Raw genomic sequence first — 26,348 nt, forward strand, 5'->3', positions numbered from 1 at the left:
TTCGTCTTACAATACTGAGCTTACAACTAACTTATTCTACAGAACGCGTGTTACTTACCTCCATGCTACCGGGATTCGCGCTCTGACAGCTTCCGAGGACGTCCTGTTCGCGTTTTATTTTCAATTCTGTTTTCATTTTGAAAACGATTTACTACTTTTTGTATAGTGTACCTGCTTCTTTTAATCACTTCTGCAATTTTGGTGTATGATTTTCCCTCTCTATGCAAATTAATAATAATTTTCCGCTCACTGACACTTAATTCGGTTCTTCCCATGATTATCACTCTATTTACCAGTCAAAGTTAAGAAGAAATATTCTAGTGAATACTGAAAACGAATGCCAGAATAGTATTAGAGGAATGTTCTTATTAGCAAATAACAAAATAACAATAAATTTAAAAGATACTTGCATATTTTGATTTACACAAATTAAGAGTACCTTGACTTTTGTGGATTAAATTTTTATAGAAAATTTTATTTTATTTCTTTGTTTATTGTGTGTTAGATATATTATGCAAATAGGTTTATGTTATGATGTTGGGCATTGGAAAAAATAAATACATAAAAGTAAAAATTGATTTTTATTTCATATAAAAATTATAAATAAAATTTATCTATTGTACCATCACTTTTGTGGTCCACTGTATATATGCTGATATAATTTTCGTCGTAAAATCAACCGAGGATTCACACGTCCCTGTATTATCGAAACTCAACTAAACACTTTGTAAAGTGAATCAGTTATAAAAAATCCAAGAGTAATGTAATAAAATGACTGCACAACACATAACCTACTTTTAAAATTTTGTGACATTTTTGGTTATACCGGAAATAGGTCGTTAATTTAAATTATTGATATATATTGTATGAAAGTTTCCCCGAAATAATCCCCCCTAATCAAGAAATCTTTGGTTGTTGATATTCATGTAGCGCAATAAGTTTGTTAAAGGATAAGATTGTCTGCGAAAAAAATTCCCTTTATAATTTATAACAATGTTGTTATCTGTTCCATTAGGCTTATTTCTTAATTAATTACGTTATAAAAACTAAAGCAAACAGATGATTTTCTTAATAGAAAAATACATCTTGATACATAAATATATTTTTGCATTAACATATTTCTGAATCAACATGCGTTTGTCTTTAACAAACATTTACCCACGGATATTTTCACGTATTGTCTATGTAAATTTCTAAACCATTTTAACATTTTTTTTTGTTTACATATTTACGCTACAAGTTTACTGCCAATTTCTTTATCGAAGCGATTATATGATATTTATTAAAAACCATGATATATATACCCGCCATAATGTATTTAAGCGCGTAAACTCGGGGAGAATTTTTTATTTTAAAAAGTCGTTACTGTCGCACGTACAATGTTTACCCCGAAAGTTTGCCGGGTGTTGCTTATTGGTTTAGTTGCAGCAAATGTCGGGGCGCAGGTGCGTGTCGATTTTACTGCAAACAATACACTAAGTTATTATTAATTAAATATATTTTTATTGAATAATATAGGAGGAAGGCCCCACAGTTACGATTCCCGATGGAGAGATCTTGGGGGCGGTAAACTATACCGCGAATGAAAATCTCACTTTTTATAGTTTTCGGGGAATTCCATACGCCAAACCTCCTACAGGAAATCTCAGGTTTGCAGTAAGTAACCTTAAATGTTCAATTCAATGATTCAATTACATTCACATCGTAAACATGCCTATGAATTTCAGCAAGTAATTAAATTACATACATATATATAAGGTGTCTCAAGGAGAATCATTTTGGATTCAAATGGGACACCCTATGAACTTTTCAGATTTAATTTAATTTTCGAGCTATCTGTCATGGAAAAAGTGGCTTTTTTCTTTTAGGCTCCAGTTGAAAACGATGCCTGGAATGGCACATTTAATGCGACTTACGAGAGGGATATTTGCACTCAGTTGGCTGGAACGATAGCCTTAACAAACAACGTCGTTTTGGGATCTGAAGATTGCCTCCACGTTAACGTTTATACGACCAACGTAAGTTTTTTTTTTAATGAATAATTTACTTTTATCACAAATTTCACTTATGTAATATTAGCCTAATGGTTTATGTGGAGGCTAATGATAAAAACATGTTTATTTTATTGTATTTTTAACCCTTTATAAGTATTTTTGTTTAAATGAAATGCATTTTTTCTTTAACACGTTGAACGCCACGTGCCCACCAGTGGACATTTTAATTTTTTATAGTGGGACAAAGTGATCACCGGTGGTCATTAGTGATTTTAGTTGCTATGACAATATGACCACCCGTGGGCACACTTCGAATTATATTTGGAGACCGCGTGCTCATCGGTGGGAACGTTTTGCTTATGTTTAGCATTTAAAATATAAACTTTGGTCCCAGAATGACAGTTATCAATTCTCAAAACAAGTCATAATATTTGTGAAAAATTCAAAAAAATATATAAAAAATAAGTAACTGAAAAAACATTCTAAACCAAATTAACATTTCACAAAAATAATTTACTTATGGTCATTAAAACATGGTATACACATTGGTTGTTGACATTGCTGACAAATAGTGTTCACCTTTTTAGCATTTTTTCGGGCATAGGCTGAATTATGCTGTCTTGACATATTTGTATAACATACTTTACATCTCTCGCTAGTCACCCTCTTTTGACCCTCCACTTCCTTTAATGGGACTCTCTAGAAGTTGATGGGCGAGCAGCTAATGGCATATCTTAAAAATGGTGATAGGGAAGACGTGACAAACTATCGGCCCATTAGCAAGTTATGCATTTTTGGCAAAATCCTGGAAAAAATTATGTACGACACAATTTTTCCGAGTGTAAAACATAGAATTATTCAAGAACAGCATGGTTTTTACCCTAAAAGATCTCTTGAAACAAATCTACTATGCTTTTCAGAATTTGTCACTAAAACAATAGATAACACAGGTCAAGTGGATGTGATATATACCGACTTCAGTAAAGCATTCGACAAAATTGATCCTGAAATATTAATACAAAGGCTTGAAGAAGTCGATGTTGATCCTGCAATAATTAGATTATCCTGTTCCTATAATACAGGAAGAAAAAGTAGAGTAACTATTGATGGCCATAAATCCGAGTGGTTTGACATAACATCAGGTGTACCGCAAGGCAGTCACCTGAGTCCGTTGTTTTTTATAATATATATAAATTCAATAAAAAAATGTTTTAAACACTGCAAAATATTACTTTTTGCAGATGATTTGAAAATCTACTTAAAAATCGAGACCATGGATGACTGCCTCAAAATCCAACAAGACCTTTTGCGCCTTGAACAAAACTGTCAGAAAAATCGTCTCTTTCTAAATTCTGCAAAGTGCTTTTGTATTTCTTTTACAAAAAATATTACCAAAATAATATCGCCTTACTCTATAAATAGCAGTAATCTGAAACGAGTTGTACAGATTAGAGATCTGGGAGTAATCCTGGATGAAAAATGGACTTTTAAATCTCACATTGAGCGAGTGATATGCGAGTCCAATAAGATGACTGGTTTCATAAAAAGAAATTCAACGGATTTTAAAAACCCAAATTCAATTATCTCCTTATATAATGCTTTTGTCCTCAGTAAACTTTCTTTTGCCTCAGTAATATGGAATCCGAAGTACAATGTAGACATTACGCGCCTAGAGCGGGTACAAAATAGGTTTCTAAAATATCTAGGATTTAAGACCAATATGCCAATATACAACCATAATTATACCATTATACGAGCCAAATTTAAATTTTTAACCCTTGAATACAGAAGAAATATCACAGATCTTTTTACGCTTTATAAAATAGTAAATTGTCACGTCGATTTACATTATCTTCTATCTCACATTAATATACGGATACCAAGGCAAAATGCAAGAAACCGAGACTTGTTTGCAGCTGATTTTTATCGAACCAACGTAGGACAGAACTCTCCACTTTCTAGAATTCAAAATGTTTTTAATTTTTACAACAATTTTCTGAATTCGGATATTTTTAGAACGCCGATAGGATCCTACAAACGCCAATTAAAAACCTATTTTTTAAAAAAGATAGAATAATATTATTTTTATTTATTTAATTCCGAACTTGTAACAGTTTACGCTCTATTTAATCTCATTAGTGTATTCATCTAAATTTCCCTTTTCTTTTTGATTGGTTCTACACACGTGACATGTAAATTTAAGACAATGTTTGGTAAACCTATCATAAGTTTGTTATATATACACAGTGGATGCTTTTTTGGTACTTGTGTACTGTTCGCAACCTGAACTTGTAATAAATAAATAAATAAATAAATAAATATCCAAATTATCAGTAGATTCTACTAGGGCCGAAGCAATAAATTATCTAAATCGGGTTATATTCATTTTTTTGTTATTTACCTTGTTAAATACATGTAAGGCATTTACAACTGTCGTAGCAGTTATTAGATGAAAAAGTACACGTTTATACCATTTTACAGTACGGCGACAGTAGGAGGCATAGGCTGCCATCTGATCTGAGCGATCGATAAATGTTTTCCTTTTGTTGTAGTCTAACACAACAGCTGGTTTGGTATACATTTTCCCTTTTTTTAAAAAAGTTGTAACTGAATCGTCATGTTTGGTACTAAGCATCAACACATCCCGTTTGTCTTTCCATTTTAGTACTACTGTTTTTCTTTCATTCTGTCTTGCAATTACATCTCTTTTTTTTAATGTTGCTTGAGTAACTTCTGGAGGATTGCCTTTTCGATTGGTTCTTAACGTTCCAACGAGATGGGTCTTCTCTGCTCTATCATTTTATCGTCTAACGAGACACTTGTATACCAATTGTCCGTAAAGAGTGTTCTTCCTGAATTTAAGAGGCCATCCATCAATTCAGTTACAACTTTTTCTGAGACTGCTATATCATCGATCTTCTCCTTGCCTGTATAGACTTTAAATGCCCAAGTATATCCTCCTGTTTTTTTCTTTTTTTTTTTTTTTTTTTTTTTTTGGGGTCTGTTTCGTCCTATACCCACTAAAACTCCACCGCTGGTGCCTTGTGGCTCCCTACACTGCGGTCTGCTAAGAAGCAGTCCTATTGGGTCCCATATGTTTAGTCCCACAGGTTCAATTCTGTAGCTTCAAGGAAGTCCAGGATTGTGCCCAGTGGTAGATTTCTTATATCCTCTGGTGAGGGTTTCTCTTCCCCCAGGAATGTTGCCCTGGTTTGATTAAATGCTTCACAGAAGCACAGTATGTGAAGAGTTGTTTCGTCCTCCTCATTGCATCCCCTACATAGCGAGGTAACTGATTTCCCTAGCGTATGCAGGTGTTTCCTCCTGTTTCCTTTCATCGATACAAACAATATCTTCTGGAACATATGCTTCTTGAAACTTGTACTGGATCATCTTTAGGGCGTCACTTATCTTCCATATCTCTTGGACTTTCGTTATCACAAGTATGAAACATGCTTAATATGTTTTCGAATCTATTTCGGCTCATTACTTTAGGAATATTATTTTGATACAGGAGACCCTTAGACCAATAATCCCTTAGTTGTAGTACTTAAAGTAAGCCCATCCAAATAATACTTCCTAAAAATGTACGCATTTCCAAAGGATCGGTATCAACCCACTTTGCAATTCTTTCTTTATCCGTCTGATTGCCGAAGTTTGTAATGCCGATAATTTTTTGTAAAGCAAATCTGTTGGTTTCCGTAACAAACAGATTTATTATATCGTCATTTATGAAATATATGAAAAAATCCACAGGATCTTTTCCAGCTAACTCAACAGCTATGCCGGGATTTACTCCTGTATTGTTCGGAAATGTATCGAATGTTAAACGGTCTCCATTTACAGGCTTCCATCTCCGGCCATTTATAAGATTCGCTAAAGGAACAACATCATCCGAATTATTTCCTCCATCTTCAGTATCAGATTCTGAATCAGAGCTGCTCTCCTCCGGCTCAAAATCTCGATCATTGATTGAATCGTCCGAAAATCCTGTTATTATTTCCTCATCAGTCAAATTTTTTAATTCAGCGGCAAGTTCGGCATCTGTTAAGCGTCTTCCAGTCATTTTTAAATAATTTGTAAAACAAAAACCTAAACAAAACATAAAATTAAAATAAAAAAACGGTAAAAAAAGCAGTATACCCTTTCGATGAACACTTGGTCCCAAGATGTAAAATTACATTCTAGGACCAAGTGACCACCAAGTAAAGATACCATAATAAGAAAATATTTATCAAAAATAATTACTCTAAGGTCATACCAAGTCCAAAATATCGACAAAACTAAATAATAAATGTTGGTCCTGACAAGCGACACAAGAAATGTCCACCCGTGACCACGAGGTTCCCTGCCTGATTTTAATGATGACCACAACGTGTTAAATGCTTAGCAGAAATTCGTACAACATGACTATGTTTCTTAACGCTTCGTCCTATATAAGTCCTTGTCGCCATCTTATTTTCGTTAGCATTGGAATGACAGTGCGACCTTATGAAATTACTATAAACCCTACACAACGAATCAATATGACTGATATGACCGCCATCTTTTTTTTTGTTATGATTGACACGAGAAAGACTTTATGAAATTATTAGAATTTCTGCAGAATAAGACACCGTTTTTTATCGAAGTTAATTTTTGGGTTCTCCCAGGCAGTCGAAGTCATTTCGACTTGTTTTCTAGACAATTAGAGCCTGGAATAAATGGAAAATTGAGTTTAAGTGCCTGGAAGTATGCAATTATTTTATTTCTTCCAGGCATTTGCAGGCGTTCTCAACAGTGAAAGTAATTTTTAAACTTATTCCAGGCAGTCGAAGTAATTTTTTCTAGTTTTTCAATGAGATTGGAGTCAAATTGTAAATTTGACTCCAATCAATATTTAGACTTTTGACATCCAATCCAATAATTGGAAATGGATGTCAAAAGTCTATTTCTTGCAATTTCTGCCTCATTTAATTTTTCAGATGCGGCCTGGATAGCCTGGAAATGTCAAGTTTCTTACATCATTTTCAAACTATAGGTGTCAATTTACCCAGACATATGAGAAATTGTTAAAGAAACTGAAATGAAATGTATATTTTAAGAGTGACATAAATAAAAACCAAATTAAGCACAGACCATATAAGCATAGAGTAAATCAAAATATAATAAGGAATACAACGTAATAAATATAGTTAATATAATTCACGAATTTTGACACGGCATATCTATATTTTGTATAGCATCATTATAGAAATACCAAATCATATCTAGTTTTACGGGCCACTGAGATTAAAACTTCACGATCTGTGACTTCTTTTCTCTTAACCTGGATAGAGCTGATGTTCGTGCATAACTAGTACATAGCCACCAATACTAACTTCATTTTTATGTACATTACTGGGTATTTCAATTGCTAACGTACCTGTCTCAGATTGCTCCCCAATTGAGGTGAATTTGTTCGCTTTCTGTATAGGAGACATATCCTGTGCTGTCAGTTTCTAATACGATTGTCGTTAGATTCATCATTGATCTCGTAGGACCACGAACTGGACTGCTAATGCATATGGCCACGATACCCAAAAATGCCATTTTTATCCTTTTGATGTTGGTCACTCTGAATATTTTCAGTGTTGCCAACAAAAAATATATTGAATAACGGTAATGAAGTGTGACCTGTCACGAACTAAATACAGCTTCCTCCTTATTTAATACCTGGATAATGTATCACCATCCTTATTTAAGCGTATTTGGTTCATTGTTTCTCAAAACCGAATTATTGTGAATTGTCTATCTGTGGTTGTACCTATTAATGCGGAAACACTGTAGATAGAAGGAAAATTTTAAATGAAGATCATCATTTTCATGGCATTAGGATTTATAAGATTCAAGTTTATCAGAATAATAAAACAAGTATTTTAAAGTGCATGTATCTATCCCATGTTAATTGAAACATTGTCTCATTTTAGGTGAGGATGACTTTCTTTCATAAATTTTAATGAAATTCTAGTAGTACAGGTTTCTAGAAGTACAAGAAAAATCGTAGATCTAACGCAACTGTCTTAAATTCTTAACTAAATGATTCTATTTTGGTTGGTTTGTGGTTTTAATGGCTTCTGCTACGAGGCAATCTGCCAGCACGATTTGGAAATTCGGGAAAAGTGTCGCGGGTATGTACCCTGTTCCCCGAATCGATACTTTCACAATTTTTAATACTGAAATGCACGGTGACGCCTCCATATACCTATTATTGAATAATAGGTATATGGACGCCTCCCCTATGATGCATCCGGCCTGGCTACCGGCGTGAATAGGTTCAGCTACCACTGGCAAAGGTCAAGGGCAGGAAAGGGTCTAGGAAGGGTTCCTAAGGATAGGAAAGGAAAGAACGACCACGTGTTGACTGGGTGCAGGATGACGCGGAAGTGGGCTTGATACTTTCACTAAATTTACTTCTTAAAGGCACGTTATATCCAACGGCAAGGGGTAGGAAAGGGTTTAGGAAAGGAGTCCGAAGGATAGGAAAGGAATAGAACGACCACGTGTTGACTGAGTGAAGGATGACGCGGAATTGTGATTCTATTTTATATATTTGTAAACATAACCTCTCAAAAACGTTAATTGTTTTGTTTCCCTACAATTGGCACAACTGAAATTTGTCAGAGTGACCAACATCGAAAGGACACAATCACGCAAAATGGCGGCCACCTAGTAGTGGTCTTTTACTTTTCAGTGAATTAGCAATCCAGGTATATTTATAAAGTTCGTGCGTGGGACTGATTTAAGTTTTTATATGAAACAATGAGTCAAAAGTCCATTTTCAACAGCATGGATCGCTTGGAATCTTATTTTCGCTGGCCTTGCAAGGACAGTAGTGCGACTTTATGAAATTATTATACAATCCGCACAATAAGTCAACGGTTTTCTTTACAACCGCCATCCTGTTTTAATTAACCTTGGCATGATAGTGACTTTTATAAACAAAATTAAGATTTCATGACGTATTCGCCATTTCTTTCACTGATTACGCCGCCATTTTGTTTTCATTGACATTGATGTGACTTACTCATTAACTTCCGAAGTCAAGCGAACGCCAAATTTAATAGTATATAAGAATATAATTGATTCATTGTCCATTAGAGCTAATATGAATAAAATATTATTTCAGTATAAACAATTTAGATTTTAGCAAACCCCAATTGTAATAATTAGTCTAGTTTAAAAAACCTCGCCTTTTTAGAAACAAGATGGCGGATTTCCTGTTATTCTTACGTTAAAAAAATCTATAACGAATATTTCACCATTTCCAGATCACTGGAAATCTGCCTGTAATGGTTTGGATCCACGGCGGTACCTTCCAAGCTGGTTCCAACTCGATCGGCGAATTCCCGCCGGACTATTTTCTCGAAAAAGGCGTCATTATGGCCGCCATCAATTATCGACTAGGCGTTTTTGGATTTTTAAGGTTCAATAATTATCCACATAAATTATTATTTTTTTATTAAACGTTCTATTTAGTACAAGCGATTCAAGCGCTTCCGGAAACTGGGGCCTCAAAGACCAGGTGTTGGCCCTAAAATGGGTTAAAAATAATATCCAATACTTCGGCGGTGATCCTGATAATATCACCATATTTGGCGAAAGTGCCGGGGCTGCTTCCATATCTTACTTGGTTCAAAGCAATCAGACCCAAGGTAAATAAACACTTTCTACTACTAAAAATTACATTAAAAACAATGTTTTTCAGGTCTGTTTAAGGCTGCCATAATGCAGAGCGGCTCAAGCCTATGCCACTGGACATTATCCCTGAGTCCGGAGGAAAAGGCTTCAAGGGTGGGCCTCAGACTAGGGATCATCACCTTTTCCAGTGAAACATTAATTAATAGACTGCGAGCCGTGGATTATAGAAGTTTGAAATTGGCTGAGAACAATGTCACCGTAGAAGTAGGTTAAATTGACTTACTAAACCAAAGTAGTACCACCTCATGCTCGGTAGCAGAGTATTTTCTTGGAAAAGAATCTCTGGAAATGTACCTTATGTTAGTGTATTTTTTTATAAGGAAAAAATATGCGTCTCTTTTCACTCGTTTATTATAAACATAGTTCTGGGTTATGGGTGTGAAAAAACAGGAACTAGCTCAAAACTTTCAACATGTTTAGGCACAGAAGCATTCATCATTAGGAGGACCCGAGGCTTGAACCCAAGCTTTGACATAGGGCAGTTCGGAGTGATATAGAAAGAGAAATCTGAAATATTCTTTAACCAGTGCACCAACCATTAATCTGGGGATCTATTAATCTGGGGAGAATATAATCATGACAAAATAGAGGATCCTGTGTAGATTAATAATTGGAACATGCTTTAATTCCACTCTTCATTATATTCATTTTTTTTCGCTATTCCATACATCCAGGTCTTCCACTTTATCTTGACTTTCAACTACATTACATGCTCGTAATTCTTCAGAAAAGGTGATATAAGCAGGCGGAATGAACTCTTAGTTCTGCAAGACTATGTACTTTTTCTTCATTCAAAGTAAGAAGCTCTCCTGTTCGGTATACCCATTTTCTTTATTGCAACATTTTTAAAGACTTCGTTCATTGCATGTTTTTAAAACGTTTTTTGGGCTCTTCAACATTTTAAATTTTTCCTTGTCACGTAAAACAGTTGCTTTTACTAAACAAAAAGAGAAGAATATTAAAATTTTTGACTATATTTACACACAGGTAAAGTTTGTTTTTGATTTTCTTCGACTTCCTGAGAGAAATATCTTCATTTTTTGTCCTCCTCCAGGCAGTCCATGGACATATATTCTCATTTTTATTTTCTTACAGGCTGTTAAAGGTTTTTTCAACTGCCTGGAAGAGATATTTCTTATTTTCCTTCTCCTTACGGTAGTCCTGTAAGAAACATTACCATTTTCTACTTCTTTTAGAAAGCGGTTTTTTTACATTGTTATGTTTTACACTCTTTTGTCACGATTTTATTTTTCGACCCTTGACAGCTCCATAAAGAACTCTAATGGCCAGAAATACACTTGGCATTCTGCCACTGAATTCGGCACTCAAGCGAAGTGGTCAGCGTTCGTTCACATGATTCTTAGAAAATGGTTAAAAATTAGATGTAGAAAAAAGATTTTTAAATTCCTGAGAGAAATATCTTCATTTTAGTTTTCTTACAGGCAAAAAAATTTTTTTTCGACTGTCTGAAAGCGGTATTAAACAGCGTGATAGCCGGTCATTTGCGTTGTGTTTCGTGATTTTAGTGCTTGTGATTGTGTGAACTCTGGAATACTCCTGAAAAGGTTTTTTATAGGTACAACTTTTGTCCACAGAGTGTCAAGTTGATCTAGTCATACCTCGAGAACAGGGTACAATCAAGGTAGAGGAATTGAGGATTTTTTCAGCAGACATTTAAGACTTTTAATTTATAAAAAATACTCAAGAGGACCCAATACAGACACCTAAGTGTTCTTAAAACCAACATCTAGATCTCATTATTTAACACTTTTTCCATATAACATAGTAAAATACTTTCTGCCTTTTGTATATGAAAGTAATAGTTTATGGCAAGTTCCATTTTGTACAGGTTTTCTAGGGGGTAGTTTAAGGTTTACGGTATCGAAGGCTTTTTTCAATTCAATATATACCACTATACAAAAAACTTATTTTTCATTATTTTATATTATTTATTTAATTTAATCTAAGCGCCATAACTCTTAAATACAATATTTGAGGTACAATGGTTTTTTTATAAAACCAGGAGCTAAGACTTTATCTGTCGTCTTCTAAACTCGTTTCTTATTTTTAATATTCTTCCCCTAACCTAATTTTTTCTAAATATATGAAATAAAAGGAAAAATCAATTTATTGGTATTTGGTGTGTCGTCGAGAGGCGAGTGTTGTTAAGATTGGCTTCGTCCTTGGACCCATACTATTTATAAAATTTATGTGTGGAGGCCTTGGGTTTAGTGAAATCTGTAGATTGGCCTATGGTATTCTGGGAAATCTTATGTTCGTTAAGACGGACGGGGAGCACTTTGAAGCCCTTAAAGGTGTAATCTGTGAACTGGACCAGGGTATGGGCAATTAAATTTTATAACAAATTTGCCAGATAAATAAAAGATCCTTCCACAACTGAAGAATATTTTTTTTTTAATGGCCTTGTATCGAGCACATTTAGCCACAAGTTCCGAGTGGAACACTGAAGAATATCTGAAATTTCAATTTTAATCTGTGTGAGTTTTTTATTATTTTTTTTTTAATATGTATGTAGCTAAAACTTCGTTCAATAGTACTATTGTTTCTCTTTTATCCTCCTTGACGAATATTAGGGTATTGTCAAGTTTGAATCTACTTAGAAGTTCTTACAACTATTAATTGGGTTTTGTTAAGCATTTCACCCAGTGTCTAAGGATATGAGAGAATGGATCTACTTACTACTTAAAACTCCTTTCCAATTATGCACTATTTCCAAATTTTTTTCTATACCTACTTTTTCAGAGTTATTTAGTAGATGATCTTCTGGCCGGCCTACCTTGGGGTCCAGTATACGAACCTGACATAGAAGGCGCATTTTTCACTACCAATAACAGAAGCTGGCTGGAATATTCCGAGGGAAATTTCCAGCGAGTGCCAATGATCATGGGTTTTAATTCGAACGAAGCTGGAGCAGTCACTGATTATATCGGTATGTATATGTCAATTTATGAGGAATTTTCCTCTTCGTTCATGGATCTTGCAAGTGTTCTTACTAGTTTCGATATTTTATTCTGTGGTAATTTTAACCTGCCCAATGCAGTATGGACGAATCTGTGTGTTGAAACAGTTTGGTCTATATTGTTTGCAAATGGGCTTTATAGTTGTAGCAAGTGAATAACTTGCCAAATTTGTTTGGTACCATTTATTTTTCCCCAGTTTGTCTGATGCTACTATCATACTTGCTATTGAAAATTTGTTACAGGATCGATTAAGTACTTCGATTAATTGTGATTTAGATTTTAAGTATGACATTGCTAGCATGAATTGGGATATTGCTTTTGATTAGCAAGATATTAATAAATGCATTGATATTTTTTACAATACTCTCTATTCCGCTAAAATACGAAGGTCTGGGTCATAACCCAATAGCATGCATATGGAAGACAAGGTATTTCAAAGCTACCTGTAGGAAACCTGGATCAGCAAAGCTCCTGATTATAAGTTTGATTACATTCTGGATTTAAATTGCATGACTTTTTCTTTATTGGATAGATTTAATGATATTTTACGCCTTCCTAACAGAAACTCTTTTGACCTTGATCGTATCCTATCTGTTTTTCTTATAAACTATGTGCGTACTTTAAGTAAGCATCTGCATCACTTTTTTAATCTTTGCTTGACATCAGGCAAATTTCCTGGTTATTGGAAGGTAAGATTTTTAACACCCATTCATAAAATTAGCGAAAGAAATAAGATTTGTAATTATAAAGGTATCTATTCAGTCAATGGTTCCTAAGCTGTTTGACAGGTTATTTTCTACCTTTCTAAATTTATGTCCTCTGAATCTTCATTATTTTCCATGTTACTTTTATTGTGCAAATTCTTTACATTAATGAGATCCATGTCTTGATCACCGTTAGTACACTGTAATGGCACCAAAAAAATGATACTGCTCTGTCTTTTGAAGAGTGCTCGGAATTTTGTATATTTAATAAGGAATTATTGGAACCGTTAAATAGTGCTAGCAGTATTTAAGGAAAAAACCGTATTTTATTACTGCTAAACCTACACGTATGTATGGCAAAAGAGTTATTGGCGTGTTAGGTTAGTCCCGTTGACATTCTCAACCTCAAACTCTAACTACTATTTATTTGCAGCTGTTTATTTTAATGTTTGCTACTTTGCTATTCTATAATAAACAATTAAAAAAAAAACAGAAATTGGATTTTTGCACTATTGTAACAAAAAGAAAACGGCTTTGACGCATAGGCATTTTACCAAGAAGCGGAAGTTAAATTGCTCCATCAGTGTGATGCATAAATACGCATGCTCATGTGCGTTTTTCGCATGGCATTTTCTATTAGTAACGATAGTGTAACAAAGCATATGATTAAGTGTGCAATAAAATCATAATTTAAGGTAAAATTCGATTATTCTTTTAAAGCTTCCCGTTGTCCGGACTGCTTTAAAATGACCCAAATTTTTTTAATAAAGTGACTAGTGTATTAATTCGGGTGGTTATGTTGAAGACCTATTGCTCAAGGTGTAAAAACATTTAGCGCATTGGCCACTTGCTTCATCTTATAATTGATATTTAGTATTTAGAGTTATAGTGTTAATACTAAAATTTAATTTATACTTTAGTAATACGGTGTTTACAATGTTTGTCGTTAAAACCAACAGAACAAGTGCATTTTCCGGTACGCATATCCACTAAATAAGTAATATTTATTATTGCTGCTGCTATGGACGTATTTTTTACGAGATGTAACGTATCGATTTAAAATGCTTTTTGTAGTTTGGCCCATAATTAAATCTAATACGCGTTGCTTGTGGAGTAGGAGTAGTAGTTGCTTTCATGGCACTGTAGGCAGTTGCTTAGTGGTCATCAGCATGTCTCAAGTTAAATCTATGGTGACTACCTTATGTTGATCTACCGGTACGAGTTGATCCGTGCTTTTGAGATTTGTATGTATACAAAACTCTCAAATGCCTTTGATACGGTTCGTCATGATAATCTGGTTACGAAGTTTGAGTCTGTGGATTTTGGCGAGACTTTGGTCGAATTTTATCATAATTTTTTGACTGGTCGCACACAGTTAGTCAGGATAAAATTATATTTCTAATGGTATTGAAGTGTGGTCATTTTGCTTTTGCTGATGATTTTAAACTGAATAAAGCCATAAAGTCATATCTTGATGCTGAGCTGCTTTAGTTGGATTTAAATAGTGTTGCTGAGTAATAGCAATAACTGAATGTAAAGAAGCGTATATGTAATTCGTTTGGTACTTCTAATAAAATTATTAATGATCAATACCCAATCGACATAAACGAACTCAGGTTGGTTGATACAGTTAAAGATTAGGGTGTTCTTTTCTATACCAAGCTAACTTTTTTGTCGCACATTTTAGATATTATTAACAGGAGTATGCGTAGTCTTGGTTTTATCACTAGAAATAGTGTACATTTTTCACTCTTACTCTTCTAAATAAATTTATTGCTCCTTGGTTCGTTCCTTACTTGAGTATGCTTTCGCAAAGTATTCTCTTTAATATGATTGTCAAATTTGACACCTTGACGCTGTAGTACAGAGAAGATCCCTTACTCATAGTGATGCAGTTAATATTTGTCGTAATTATTACATAAACTATGAGGCAATCACTTTCCAACTTTCCAGTTTAATGATATTCCTAATCTTGAAATCAGACGGTGTCATTCAGATCCTTTAACATTTTATAAGTTCTTGAATGCGGAATTCAGTCAATTCTTTGCATTTCTTTAATGAAAATAATTTGAATCCATTTTACAGCGATTTAAATATTTACTAATTAATAAACAATTTCTAGCATACGTTTTACCCGTGCTGGCTGAATATTCTGTGGACGTCCAAAGGTTTACCCCGATCGATATGACTAGTAACTTTTTCAGGAGAATTACTGTTGGGGCAACTATTAGGACTCATTATTTCGGTGTATTACCTTTATCCTCGCAAGGCAGCAATCTTTCTTATGTACGTAATATAATAATAATCCTTTTTTTTTGCAATACAAGTAACTGATTTCAGTTTATCAGTCTTGACCAATTTGTACGTCCTATAAGAGAACAAGCAACACAAGCCTCGAAGTACGTGGACGTGTTTTATTACAGGTTTTCTTATAAAGGATTATTAGGTGATTCGGATAATGGCACCATCGGTAAGTTCAATCACTAAGTAACTCACTATTGTTCATGAACATGTACAAATCTGATTTGTGTTCCGTTATTTTAGGTGTGGGGCACGCTGAAGAATTAAACTATTTGTTCAATCTTAATAACACAGTGAGTGCACAAGATAAGGTAGTGAGAGACCAAATGGTTACTTTATGGACAAATTTTGCCAAAACTAAGTAAATTTTGTGCTGTTTCCATGAATTCGTGAAGCAATTTTAATTTTTCAGCAATCCCACTCCTGATCCAGAATCTGACTCGGTACTAGGAACCACAGTTTGGGAAGTAAATAATGCAACAACTAACGCGAGCAGTTCGATTTTATATTTAGATATTGGCAATAGTCTTACGATGAATAGCAATCCGGTGCAAGAAGATTGGGAGTTTTATCAAGACTTGTATGCCACAAACGGAGACGACGATTATTCTACTTATTAGGGCAAATAAAGATGCGTTTTTTACATAAAAGGATGTATTTATTTACACAATTTTAAAATACATCAAGATTTCAATTGATTAAGGAGGGCTGCCAATAAACATTCTCTGTGAGTGTCTCCTTCTATCCAACTAGAGCCCCACGGTCGTTGGATATTTACAGCAGAAAAAAATTGAATAAAAAGATGGTTATTGTCATATTTTCATCATTAATAATATTGTCCTGGATATTTAGGAACTTAATTGACCATTTGTCCTTTAAAAATATTACACAAGTTGTTATTGTCGTACTACAAATTTTTGGTAAAATTATTGTCTATATCTTTTCTTCTACACATGATTTAAGAAAAGGTTATTTTTTTTAATTATTATAAAAGACTAGGTACAAGTAAGTGTGTACTATGTGGTATCAGTTTTTGAAATAATTTGATTAATGTACGAAAATAGACCTTCCTGGAATATCATAGCTTTTCAAATTATTTTATTAATAAATGCAAAATAATTGCAAGTCTTTTCCATTCAAAGCATGATATACCAGCAACCATGAAAAGTGAATGACCATGTGATACTAGGGAGCCGCCATTTTGTGTGATTGTGTCCTTTCGATGTTGGTCACTCACTGACAAATTTCAGTTGTGCCAATTGTAGGGAAACAAATTCATTATCGTTATTTCATATATTTTTTGTTGGCAACACTGAAAATGTTCAGAGTGACCAACATCACAAAGACACAACCACTATAAAAATGGCGGTCATTTTTGCAGATATATGCTGGGTACCTTTAATTAATGTTTGCTTTCATACATTCCTACATACACACAATATAGTAATAACAATTTCTTATATATATTATTCACTTTAAATTAGAATATTAATACACTAATTTTGCCATTAAGCATGTCATAATTTTTGAAAAACAAAATCGCTGGTCCTGAAGATGACGGTTCAAATTTGTGTCAAGCTGTGCAACAAAACGATTTTTGCATTTAAATTATTAATTTAATAAACTCTTATTTTATTAAAACCTTTGGTAAGCTACATTTCTTAATCTACGATATGCCTTTGACATGATATTCATGATTGCAACCGGTAGGTCTATTAACTACTTGTCGTCCATTTCATTTTCCCTTTATTTGACTTCTAGACAATATACCTACCGACGTTGAAATACGTTTGAATATTTAAAAATCCCAATATCTCCCTCTATATAAAAATTTAATATACATCTGGTGATTCTGAACCACCTTGCATAATATAGAAAGTATTGTTGTCAAACTTCTTATATTAATTACTCTACTTAATTTATTCATTCACTCATATTCATTCCTAACTTATACAGCGATTTCAAATATTATTTTGCACTCATTTCCGCTGCTTAACGACTGATACCACATAATTTAGTAACAAAACTCTATAATGAGTAAACGTAATAATATAAAAAACACAACAATTATTTTAAACATTCTTAACTAACTATAATAAGCTGCGGAATTATTGTCAGCCACTATATGATAATATAAGAGAACGAGTGGTAAATACAAATTTAATATTTCACATCAAAACGGACAAAATAACAATAAAACTACACACGGTATATTAACATCATAGTATTGAAAAAATGTACAAATCTTAGGTATTAAATACATTTTTATTGTCACGTTACAATCATTATTATTATCATTATTAGTACAATTTTAAAGGTTCCGTAAAACTGAGCAGGGAAACTTTGCACCGGACATGTAAAATTATATTTTCTGTAATCCTCCTCATAATTTTGTTCAGATATTTCTACTACCTCTAGAACACATAGGCCACCTCGCAATAAGTCGCCAACACGCGCGCGAATATCCTCCTGGTCGCCAGTTGTTTATCAGCAACCGTCCGAATATTAATCTAGAAATTCTATGATTTTCTGGCTTTGCAAAATCATACTGTGCAGAAAGTTCCAGAGTACAAAAATTGGTAAGTACACGTCTAAAGACTTAATACATGTGCACTTATCACATGGAATTGGATATACTTTGCACCGCTCAAATGATGCAAAGTATCCCCAACTTGTCACGTCCAAACTATTTTCATTCGCAAGAGTAAAAGTTAAATAGGTAAATGGTTTTCAGAAAATGCCCAGACGTTATAAAAGGAAACTGGGATCTCGCAGATATGCAGACTACTCAGAAGAAGATTTGAAGGCATGTTTGTCAGCAATACAAGAATCCTTTAACATTCCAAGAAGAACTATTTTTTACAAATTAAAAGGAACACACGCTAGAAAACCTGGATACCCATCAATATTCTCTTATGAAGAGGAAAGATGTTTCGTACAATGCATTCATAGCCTTAGTGATTCTGGTTTTTTCTGTTACTGGAATGGAATTGCGACAAATAATCAAGAGCTATTTAAATCGTAAAGGAAAAAAATAACTCGTTTTAGGGATAATACTCCAGGTATCGATTGGTTCAAATCATTTTTAACTCGTCATAAAGACCTTACTGCAAGGATAGTCTCGAACATAAAAAAAGTAGAGCAGCACTCAATGCAAACCAAATGACTCAATACATAGAAAATCTAAAACAAACATTAACTAGTGTAGAGCCGCATGCTATTTTTAATTATGACGAGACAAACTTAACCGATGACCCCGGTGAAAAAAAGATATTAAATAAACATGGTGTTAAGTATCCCGAACGAATTTGTAATTCCTCAAAGAGTAGCATTTCTCTTATGATTTGTGGAAATGCAGCTGGTGAGCTTCTACCTCCTTATGTGGTGTACAAATCCAAGCATTTGTGGGACACCTGGACTGAGAATGGTCTCCCTGGTACGCGTTATGCAAATACTGCATCTGGTTGGTTCGAATCACAGACATTTGCAAATTGGTTCAGCCACTCTCCTATTACCCAGGCTTAAAAAAATTCAAGGAAAGAAGGTCGTTTTAGGAGACAATTTGTCTTCTCATATTAATGATGAAGTCCTCGATTTATGTCGAAGACACGACATTGATTTTGTATGTTTGCCTCCTTACAGCACCCACGTTACACAACCGCTAGATGTGGCATTATTTGCCCCCCATGAAAAGAGCCTGGAGAGACATTTTATCTCAATATAAGGAAACTCATGTAGGGAGTAGATCAAATATACTTGAGAAACAGCATTTTCCAATGCTTTTACGATCATTAATGGAAAAAATTCAAAAGAATAGCGCTGAGATATTAAAGTCGGGATTTAGGAAATGCGGTATCGTTCCTTGCGATGTAACACCGCTCTTGGAGCGGTTAACAACAACTAAGCAATCTAATATGAGAACTGCTAGCGACACAAACAAATCAAGTTCATCGGATATGGAAAACACTTTCATTAAGTATTTAGAAGATAAAAGACAGGAAGCCACACAGTTTAAGTCATGTAGGAAGAAGAAAATAACGATTTCGGCAGGATACAGTATTGCCCATTCTGAAATCAGTTTAACACATCTAACTGGAGCATCTACATCCACACCTCTTCAAGCTGTTGAACCAGAAATCGTAGATGATTCAGAGGGGGACATTGTTTTGGACGACCACTTCCCACTAGACAGGGATTCACCAAATGATGAAATAAATGAGATGCAAGAGATAGAAGAAGAAAAAGAATTTAATGAAAAAGTCGTCTCAGGTTCTCTAGGAACAAATATTGTCGAAAAACTCTGGATTAGATGATGTTAAAAAAGTTGTTGGTGAGTACGTTTTATTTTCCTATAAAGATCATGTTTATCCTGGAGTGATAACAGCAATAGAAAACGATGGAGCGATGATCAATGCTATGGCCAGAAAGACGTGACGAAATATGGTATTCGTGGGACAACGTAATTGGCGCCATTAGCCCTCCCAAGAAAATGTCCAAACGAGGATTGTACATTGTCCCAGAATGCGACAAATTGTGGTAGGATTAGTTTCAAACGTTGTGTTTTTACTATTATAATGTTATAATAAAGATTGTTCATTTAAATTGTAGCAATTTCCTTTACTTTTATGCTTGTTTCATGAATATATGTAGGTAGGTAGATTTAAATGCACAAAACTTGGCCCACGAACATTTTTTCGTATTTAATTGCTGCAAAGTTTGAAATAATAAGGGTTTTCTATGCATCAACAAGCATTTAGTAGCCAAATATTAATAAGATATTGAGTGGTGCAAAGTATGACTTTTTTGGGGTATATATACTTTGCACCACTAATAAAACTAGGTTGTTCTCTTGATTAGGCAATATACGTAACAAATAGCTATAATCAGAGTTATATTACAACCTGCTCAATTGATATTTATAATAAAAAGTTCAGATCTTCTTTCGAGTGACGTTACATCCTAACTAATAAAAAAAATGGTGCAAAGTAACCCCGTTTTACGGTTTATAAGATCCCCTTATGTCTGATAAAACCCAGACGGCACCCTTTGTATATTTTAAGCTCAAAATAAAATAAGGTATGTTTTTTTATATTGTTATTCTAAAACAAGTTAATTTAATTATGACCGATATTACAAGGAGACATAACGATGACTGGCCTATAGATAACAATAGCTTTAAGAAGGCAATAAGTAATACAAAAAATTACTTCAAGTGCTTGGAATGACATGCAAAATTACTTTAAATGTCTGGATTAAAATTAAAAAGTATCAAAGAGCCTGAAAAAAAAAAGAAATTTGCTTGCTTTAAATGCCTGAAATAAGGTTTGATATTATACGTTTGTACTGTCTGGGAATTATTACGAATTATATTCCAATCTACCTAAGCTTCTTATTATGTACAAACAGTGTAAATAAAATGTTACTAAATTTTTAAGATTATGTATTAAGTCACGTGTTTCTAAAGTATAAAAATTGACCTTTTTTTTTTATTAAAAAGAGACATTTTAAATCTTAACCCTATAATCGATAAAGAAATATGTGTTTTTTTTTTAATATTTATTATTGTGGTGATATGTTAACGATATAATATTAACATTTAAAAAAAAATTGCAAAATAAATCAATAATTAACGGGGAATTCACGTGAAACGAAACAAACACGTTGTGCGTTTATTCGAAAAATAAAAAAATTTCGCCACTTATCATTTAATTTTTTACGTACTCCTACTTATTATTGTCATCAATAGATTTATTGTCGGTAAAATTGATAAAAGTGAGGTTAGTGTTGACGTTGTTTTGGTGGCCGAACTGATTTTTTCACCGTTCTGTTGCGATACGTATCCCGGGTCGACTACGTGGATCTTCCAGCCCAAGTTACTGTGAATGTAACACTGAAAAACAAAAACGTTCATTGAAAACTATTCAATTAGTGCCGTTCTACGTGGCACTTAATAATAATATAGGTTTATTAATGATTTCCGCACGCAAGACCTGCACGTAAGTTTACCATACCCGTATATTTACAATGTTGGTTGCCTATAGAATTATAATGTATAGGCAACCAACTTTAGACACTAAACTCCGTAAGAAAAATACAATTTTTGCACTAATAGATCAAAATGCAGCAGAGAGGCTAAATACTAAAAAATTAACTGATTTAGTGAGATTTTCATGGATAAGAAATAAAAACAGAGTGGGGTCATATATATTGGAGCAAGAGGGCAATATTTATTTTCTTTTTCCTTATAAAAGGTCTAACTTAAATTGCTTATGGGGTGGGTGCAATGAGTTAAAATGGCGAACGTAAAATGTGTACAGTTACGGTGACTCGAGATAGCACAGGGAAAACCTGCACTGACAGATCTTAATATATAAAAGTCATATTTATGAATAAAACAATAAAGAGAAACAATAAAGTTCCACTTGCAAAAAAACCGGATAAAATGATCTAACTGCTTGGAAAAAAACCTTAGTCACTTTAAGGAAGAATAAAGCATTTAATAGGTTTCAGGTTCCTTTTCTCAGAAAACTTTAGAGTGACTTGAACTGCCTGGGAAATAATAAGAATGACTTTAATTGACTGAAATATAAAAAGAGCTTCAGTTGAATCCAAAGATGTTGAGAATTTGGAAAATGCAAAATTAATGATACACTTGCCTGAAAAATAAAAAAAACCTGCCTGGAAATTTTTCCAGAGACTTTGGGAAAGCAAAAATAACTTAAGCAGCCTTAAAAGTAGACTATGACATTCATTCCTTGAAACTAAAAATAACTTAAATTGCCTGGAAAAATTGACGAAGTATCTGAAACATAAACAGAACTTCAGGGAACTTCAACAGCCTGACAAAATGACTTCAATTAGTAAAAGAACAGAAATGACTTGACTTTCAACAAAAAAAATAAAATAACTTCAATTGCTTGGAAAAATTTAATAGTATTCAAATAGCAGTTAACGTTTAAAATAAAGTATCACTAGATTATAAAAAGAAATCTATGATGGCGTTCACTTTATTTGATTGATTTCCAAAATAAGAAAATTAATATTTCAATATTTTGTCCTTAGTGTTGGAAATTTGTAAATTTAAGGAATTTTCCATCGAATTCCATGGAATTGAATTCCCAATTAGATTTTCAAAAAATAAATAAAATTTTTTGTTATATTGGAAACTTCGAAATTTAAATAATTTTCCATTGAATTCCATGGAATTCATTTCTAAATCAGGTTTAAAAATAAATACATAAATATTTGAATATTTTATTCTTAATTTTGAAAATTTTTAAATTCACGAAATTTCCCATTGAGTTCCATAGAATTTATTTTCAAAAAAAAATTAAATTTTGTACTTAATTTTGGAAATTTTCACATTTAAGAATTTTTCTATGGAATTGATTTCTAAATTCAATATTCAAAAATATGTATATCACTATTTCACTATTTTGTCCTTAGTTTTGGAAATTTGCACATTTAATTAATTTTCCATTGACTTTCATAAAATTGATTTCCAAATTCGATTTTCTAAAAAATATGAAGATTTGAATTTTTTGCCCTTGATTTTGGAAATTTGCAAATCTGAGGAATGTTCCATTGATTTCCATGGAACTGATTTCCAAGAAAAAAATATGAATGTTTGAATATTTTGTTTTTCATATTGGAAATTTTGCAAATTTAAAGAATTTTCCATCGAATTGATTTCTAAATTATATTTTCAAAAAAAAAATAATATTTAATAATTTGCTTTTAATTTTAGAAATTTGCCAAATTTAGAAACTTTATATTTAGTTTCATAGAAATTAATATTTGAATATTTTGTTCTTAATTTTATAAATTTGCAAATTTTCCATGATGTTTAATTCCAAATTATATTAAAAAAAAAAATTAATTAGAAGTGTTGTTTTGCAAGTAAATTGGTCAGTTTCTCATGAAAACTTTTTGTTTTTAATCAACTGTTCGAATTATTTTTAATTAATCCTCAGGGCTCGAAGTCTAAGTTTCAGATACCTTCAAGATGGATGAATTAAATATAATTCGAAACGTTGACTAAAAAAAAATTGTTTTCCTGAAAAATTGACCAATTTACCTGCAAAACAACACTTCTAATTAATTTTTTTTTTAATATAATTTGGAATTAAACACCATGGAAAATTTCTTAAATATGTGAATTTCCTAAATTAAAAACAAAATATTTAAATATTAATTTCTATGACACTCAATAGAAAGTGCCTTAAATTTGCAAATTTCTACAATTAAAAGCAAATTATAAAATATAAATTTTTCTTGAAAATCTAATTTGGAAATCAGTCCCATGGAAATCAATAGAAAATTCCCTGGATTTACAAATTTCCAGAATCAAGGACAAAAATTCAAATTTTCATCTTTTTTAGAAACTTGGAAATCAATTCCATGGAATTCGATGGAAAATTAATTAAATTTGAAAATTTCCAAAATTAAGTACAAAATTTATTTTTTTTTTTAAATAAAATCAACACTACTTCTAATTTACGATCTTTGCTCACCAATTCACAAGAAGCAAAAAAATTAAAAAATTTTTAGGGAATTTTTAATTAAATTGCACGGAATTGATTTCCAAATTAAAATTAAATGAACAATTCATAAGCAGCAGCAGATCTACTGGAACAACAAAAATGAGCCATAACTCAGACAGCACAAGGGACCTCCAGGAAACAGTGTCCAATACTAAAACAGCAACGAAGCAAACAAATGATAAACCCTCACCACTTACTTGATAATACAATAAATCCGGCGCGTCCATTGGCACGGTCCAATTCATGTAAGCGGGCTCCCCTTCGTCGCACTCCAACCTCAAAGTCTTCATGTAATCCTCAAAAGTGGCAGACTCCAAGGCCTTATCGATGCTCTTATGGGCCCACTCGCAGTATCTCCCCGTGGCCGTCGGATAAGGGTATCCGTCCCTATCGAAAGCCACACCGGCGAAGACTTGCTGTAGCTGTTGTTTCTCCGGGGTGAGTTGACCGAACGCTCCTTCGTTCGAGTCCGTTATATACAACGGATGGAATCTCGCTGGATTCGTTGTCGATTCGCCACCCTCCACGACGAAAGTGTACGTCTGTCCTCTTTCCACCGTCAGTTCCGGTATGAGTTTGTCGTTGATGTAGTAGCAGATACCCCAGGAGGGTAACCCGGTGATTTTTGAGTAGCCCTTGACTCCTCCCGTCGGTCCGATTTTTACGTTGAATACGTTCTCGCCTAAAAAAGTTATTAAATAAGAAGAAGAAGCAGACCCAGACTCTTGGTAGAGGAAATATTCATTTGATTGACATACCAATAAGTTTCGCTGGTGGCCACGGGGGTATTCCATCCTCTGGCGGTAAATCGTCCAAGCTCAAAGTGCACTGATGATCATTAACGTCGCTGAAGTTGATTTGCTCGTCGCTTCCCGTTCTGTCCTTGGACGTATGCGCGTTCACCTCCATGCGTGAGTTCAAAGGACCGAATGCGGCAATTACGCTGATCGGGGAATTTTCCGGGATAGGTCGATCGTTTATTGCCTCGTTCGTATGTAAGGGTCTGCAAATGATTTTAAAGAATTTCTTCCTTTTGTATAAGACCTACTAAGTTCACCTGCTATATTTAATAGTTGTAACACCATTACTCCTTTCTCCATGTAAAACGATCACGTCGTTTCTACCTCCGATACGCTCATCGGGACATACCCCGGACTTACCGTCGCACTGCGATAAATGTGATATGTAGTAGTCGTCCGCACGGAAACTTCTCGTTTCTTTATCGAAGTATGCCACAGTTACGTCGGCACCAATCTAATTAAAATTAAATTATTGGTTTTATATAAGCAAATAAACGAATCCGGAATACCATTTGGGCTTTGTTGTTTTGCCCAGACAGTCCGAAGGCGATATACTTGTCCTCTCCGATTCTCGCTGATAAAGTAACTTCTACCCTGTCTCCGGTCATCAACCATTTCACTTGTAAGCGTTTGTCCAGAAATTCGCGACAGTTTGTCGGTGTAGGTGGGGCAGCTGTGGTAGTCGTCTAAGATGTTGAAGCAAATAAGTTGAATATTCTTGGTTTAATATACTCTAAATTCCATGCAATTAAGCCGTGAATTTTGTTTGTATTTTAGGCAATAAAGTGTTTTACGTTTAAAATAATCCAGACTCAACTGCAAAAGAAGAAGAACGCCCTGGAAGAACATCCTTGTAAACTAATCGATTGCTTGAACATTTATTTTAAATTGGATAGTAGAAATTTGTTTTAACTGTTTGCAACGGTTTGTCACGCAATTTATGTTGCTTATACGCTTTGCAATGGAATTTCTAAAACAAAGTCAATCTGCTTAATTATGTCATTATTCGAGGCAGTTGATACGCATTGTTTTTCTAATTTCAAGCAATTAAGTTGTTCAAATATTTTATAATTCCTTGCAGTTAAGATATGGATTTTCTTTCAGAAATTGCCTGACTAAAGCCATATTAAGCGTCTAAACTAAAAATACAATTCATGACTTAATTGCATGGAATCAGAAGGATATTTTCCCTGGAAATATATGCCTAGAATATTAATTTAATTAAACCATTCAACTTGTTAAGTTACTTGTAATAAATAAAAAATTAATTAACTGCTTGAACATTTATTATTGCCTTAACGATTTT

General features: G+C 33.5%; 2 protein-coding genes across 5 annotated transcripts in view; one reads left to right on the plus strand and one right to left on the minus strand.

Annotated features, from left to right (window-relative positions):
* The first annotated feature begins 1,288 nt into the window (after nt 1–1,288).
* LOC126741876 (juvenile hormone esterase-like) lies at nt 1,289–16,349 on the plus strand. The gene is made up of 11 exons (XM_050448331.1): nt 1,289–1,445; nt 1,519–1,656; nt 1,869–2,018; nt 9,284–9,438; nt 9,492–9,667; nt 9,721–9,917; nt 12,477–12,663; nt 15,521–15,684; nt 15,739–15,868; nt 15,943–16,060; nt 16,112–16,349. Exons 1-11 carry the CDS (start codon nt 1,380–1,382, stop codon nt 16,317–16,319), a joined length of 1,689 nt encoding a protein of 562 aa, XP_050304288.1. The 5' UTR covers nt 1,289–1,379; the 3' UTR covers nt 16,320–16,349.
* LOC126741875 (protein Skeletor, isoforms B/C) overlaps nt 16,336–26,348 on the minus strand; it is a 56,368-nt gene continuing 46,355 nt past the window's right edge. For all 4 annotated transcript variants that reach the window (XM_050448329.1, XM_050448328.1, XM_050448327.1 and 1 more), the window contains 5 exons: nt 25,552–25,728; nt 25,300–25,496; nt 25,001–25,245; nt 24,440–24,924; nt 16,336–21,589 (listed from right to left, as the gene is read on the minus strand). In XM_050448329.1, the coding sequence (XP_050304286.1) occupies nt 21,413–21,589; nt 24,440–24,924; nt 25,001–25,245; nt 25,300–25,496; nt 25,552–25,728 (1,281 nt within the window). In that variant the 3' untranslated portion in view covers nt 16,336–21,412. The remainder of the gene's footprint in view (nt 21,590–24,439; nt 24,925–25,000; nt 25,246–25,299; nt 25,497–25,551; nt 25,729–26,348) is intronic.

The sequence above is a fragment of the Anthonomus grandis genome, chromosome 11 (assembly GCF_022605725.1).
Source record: "Anthonomus grandis grandis chromosome 11, icAntGran1.3, whole genome shotgun sequence".
NCBI lineage: Eukaryota > Metazoa > Arthropoda > Insecta > Coleoptera > Curculionidae > Anthonomus > Anthonomus grandis.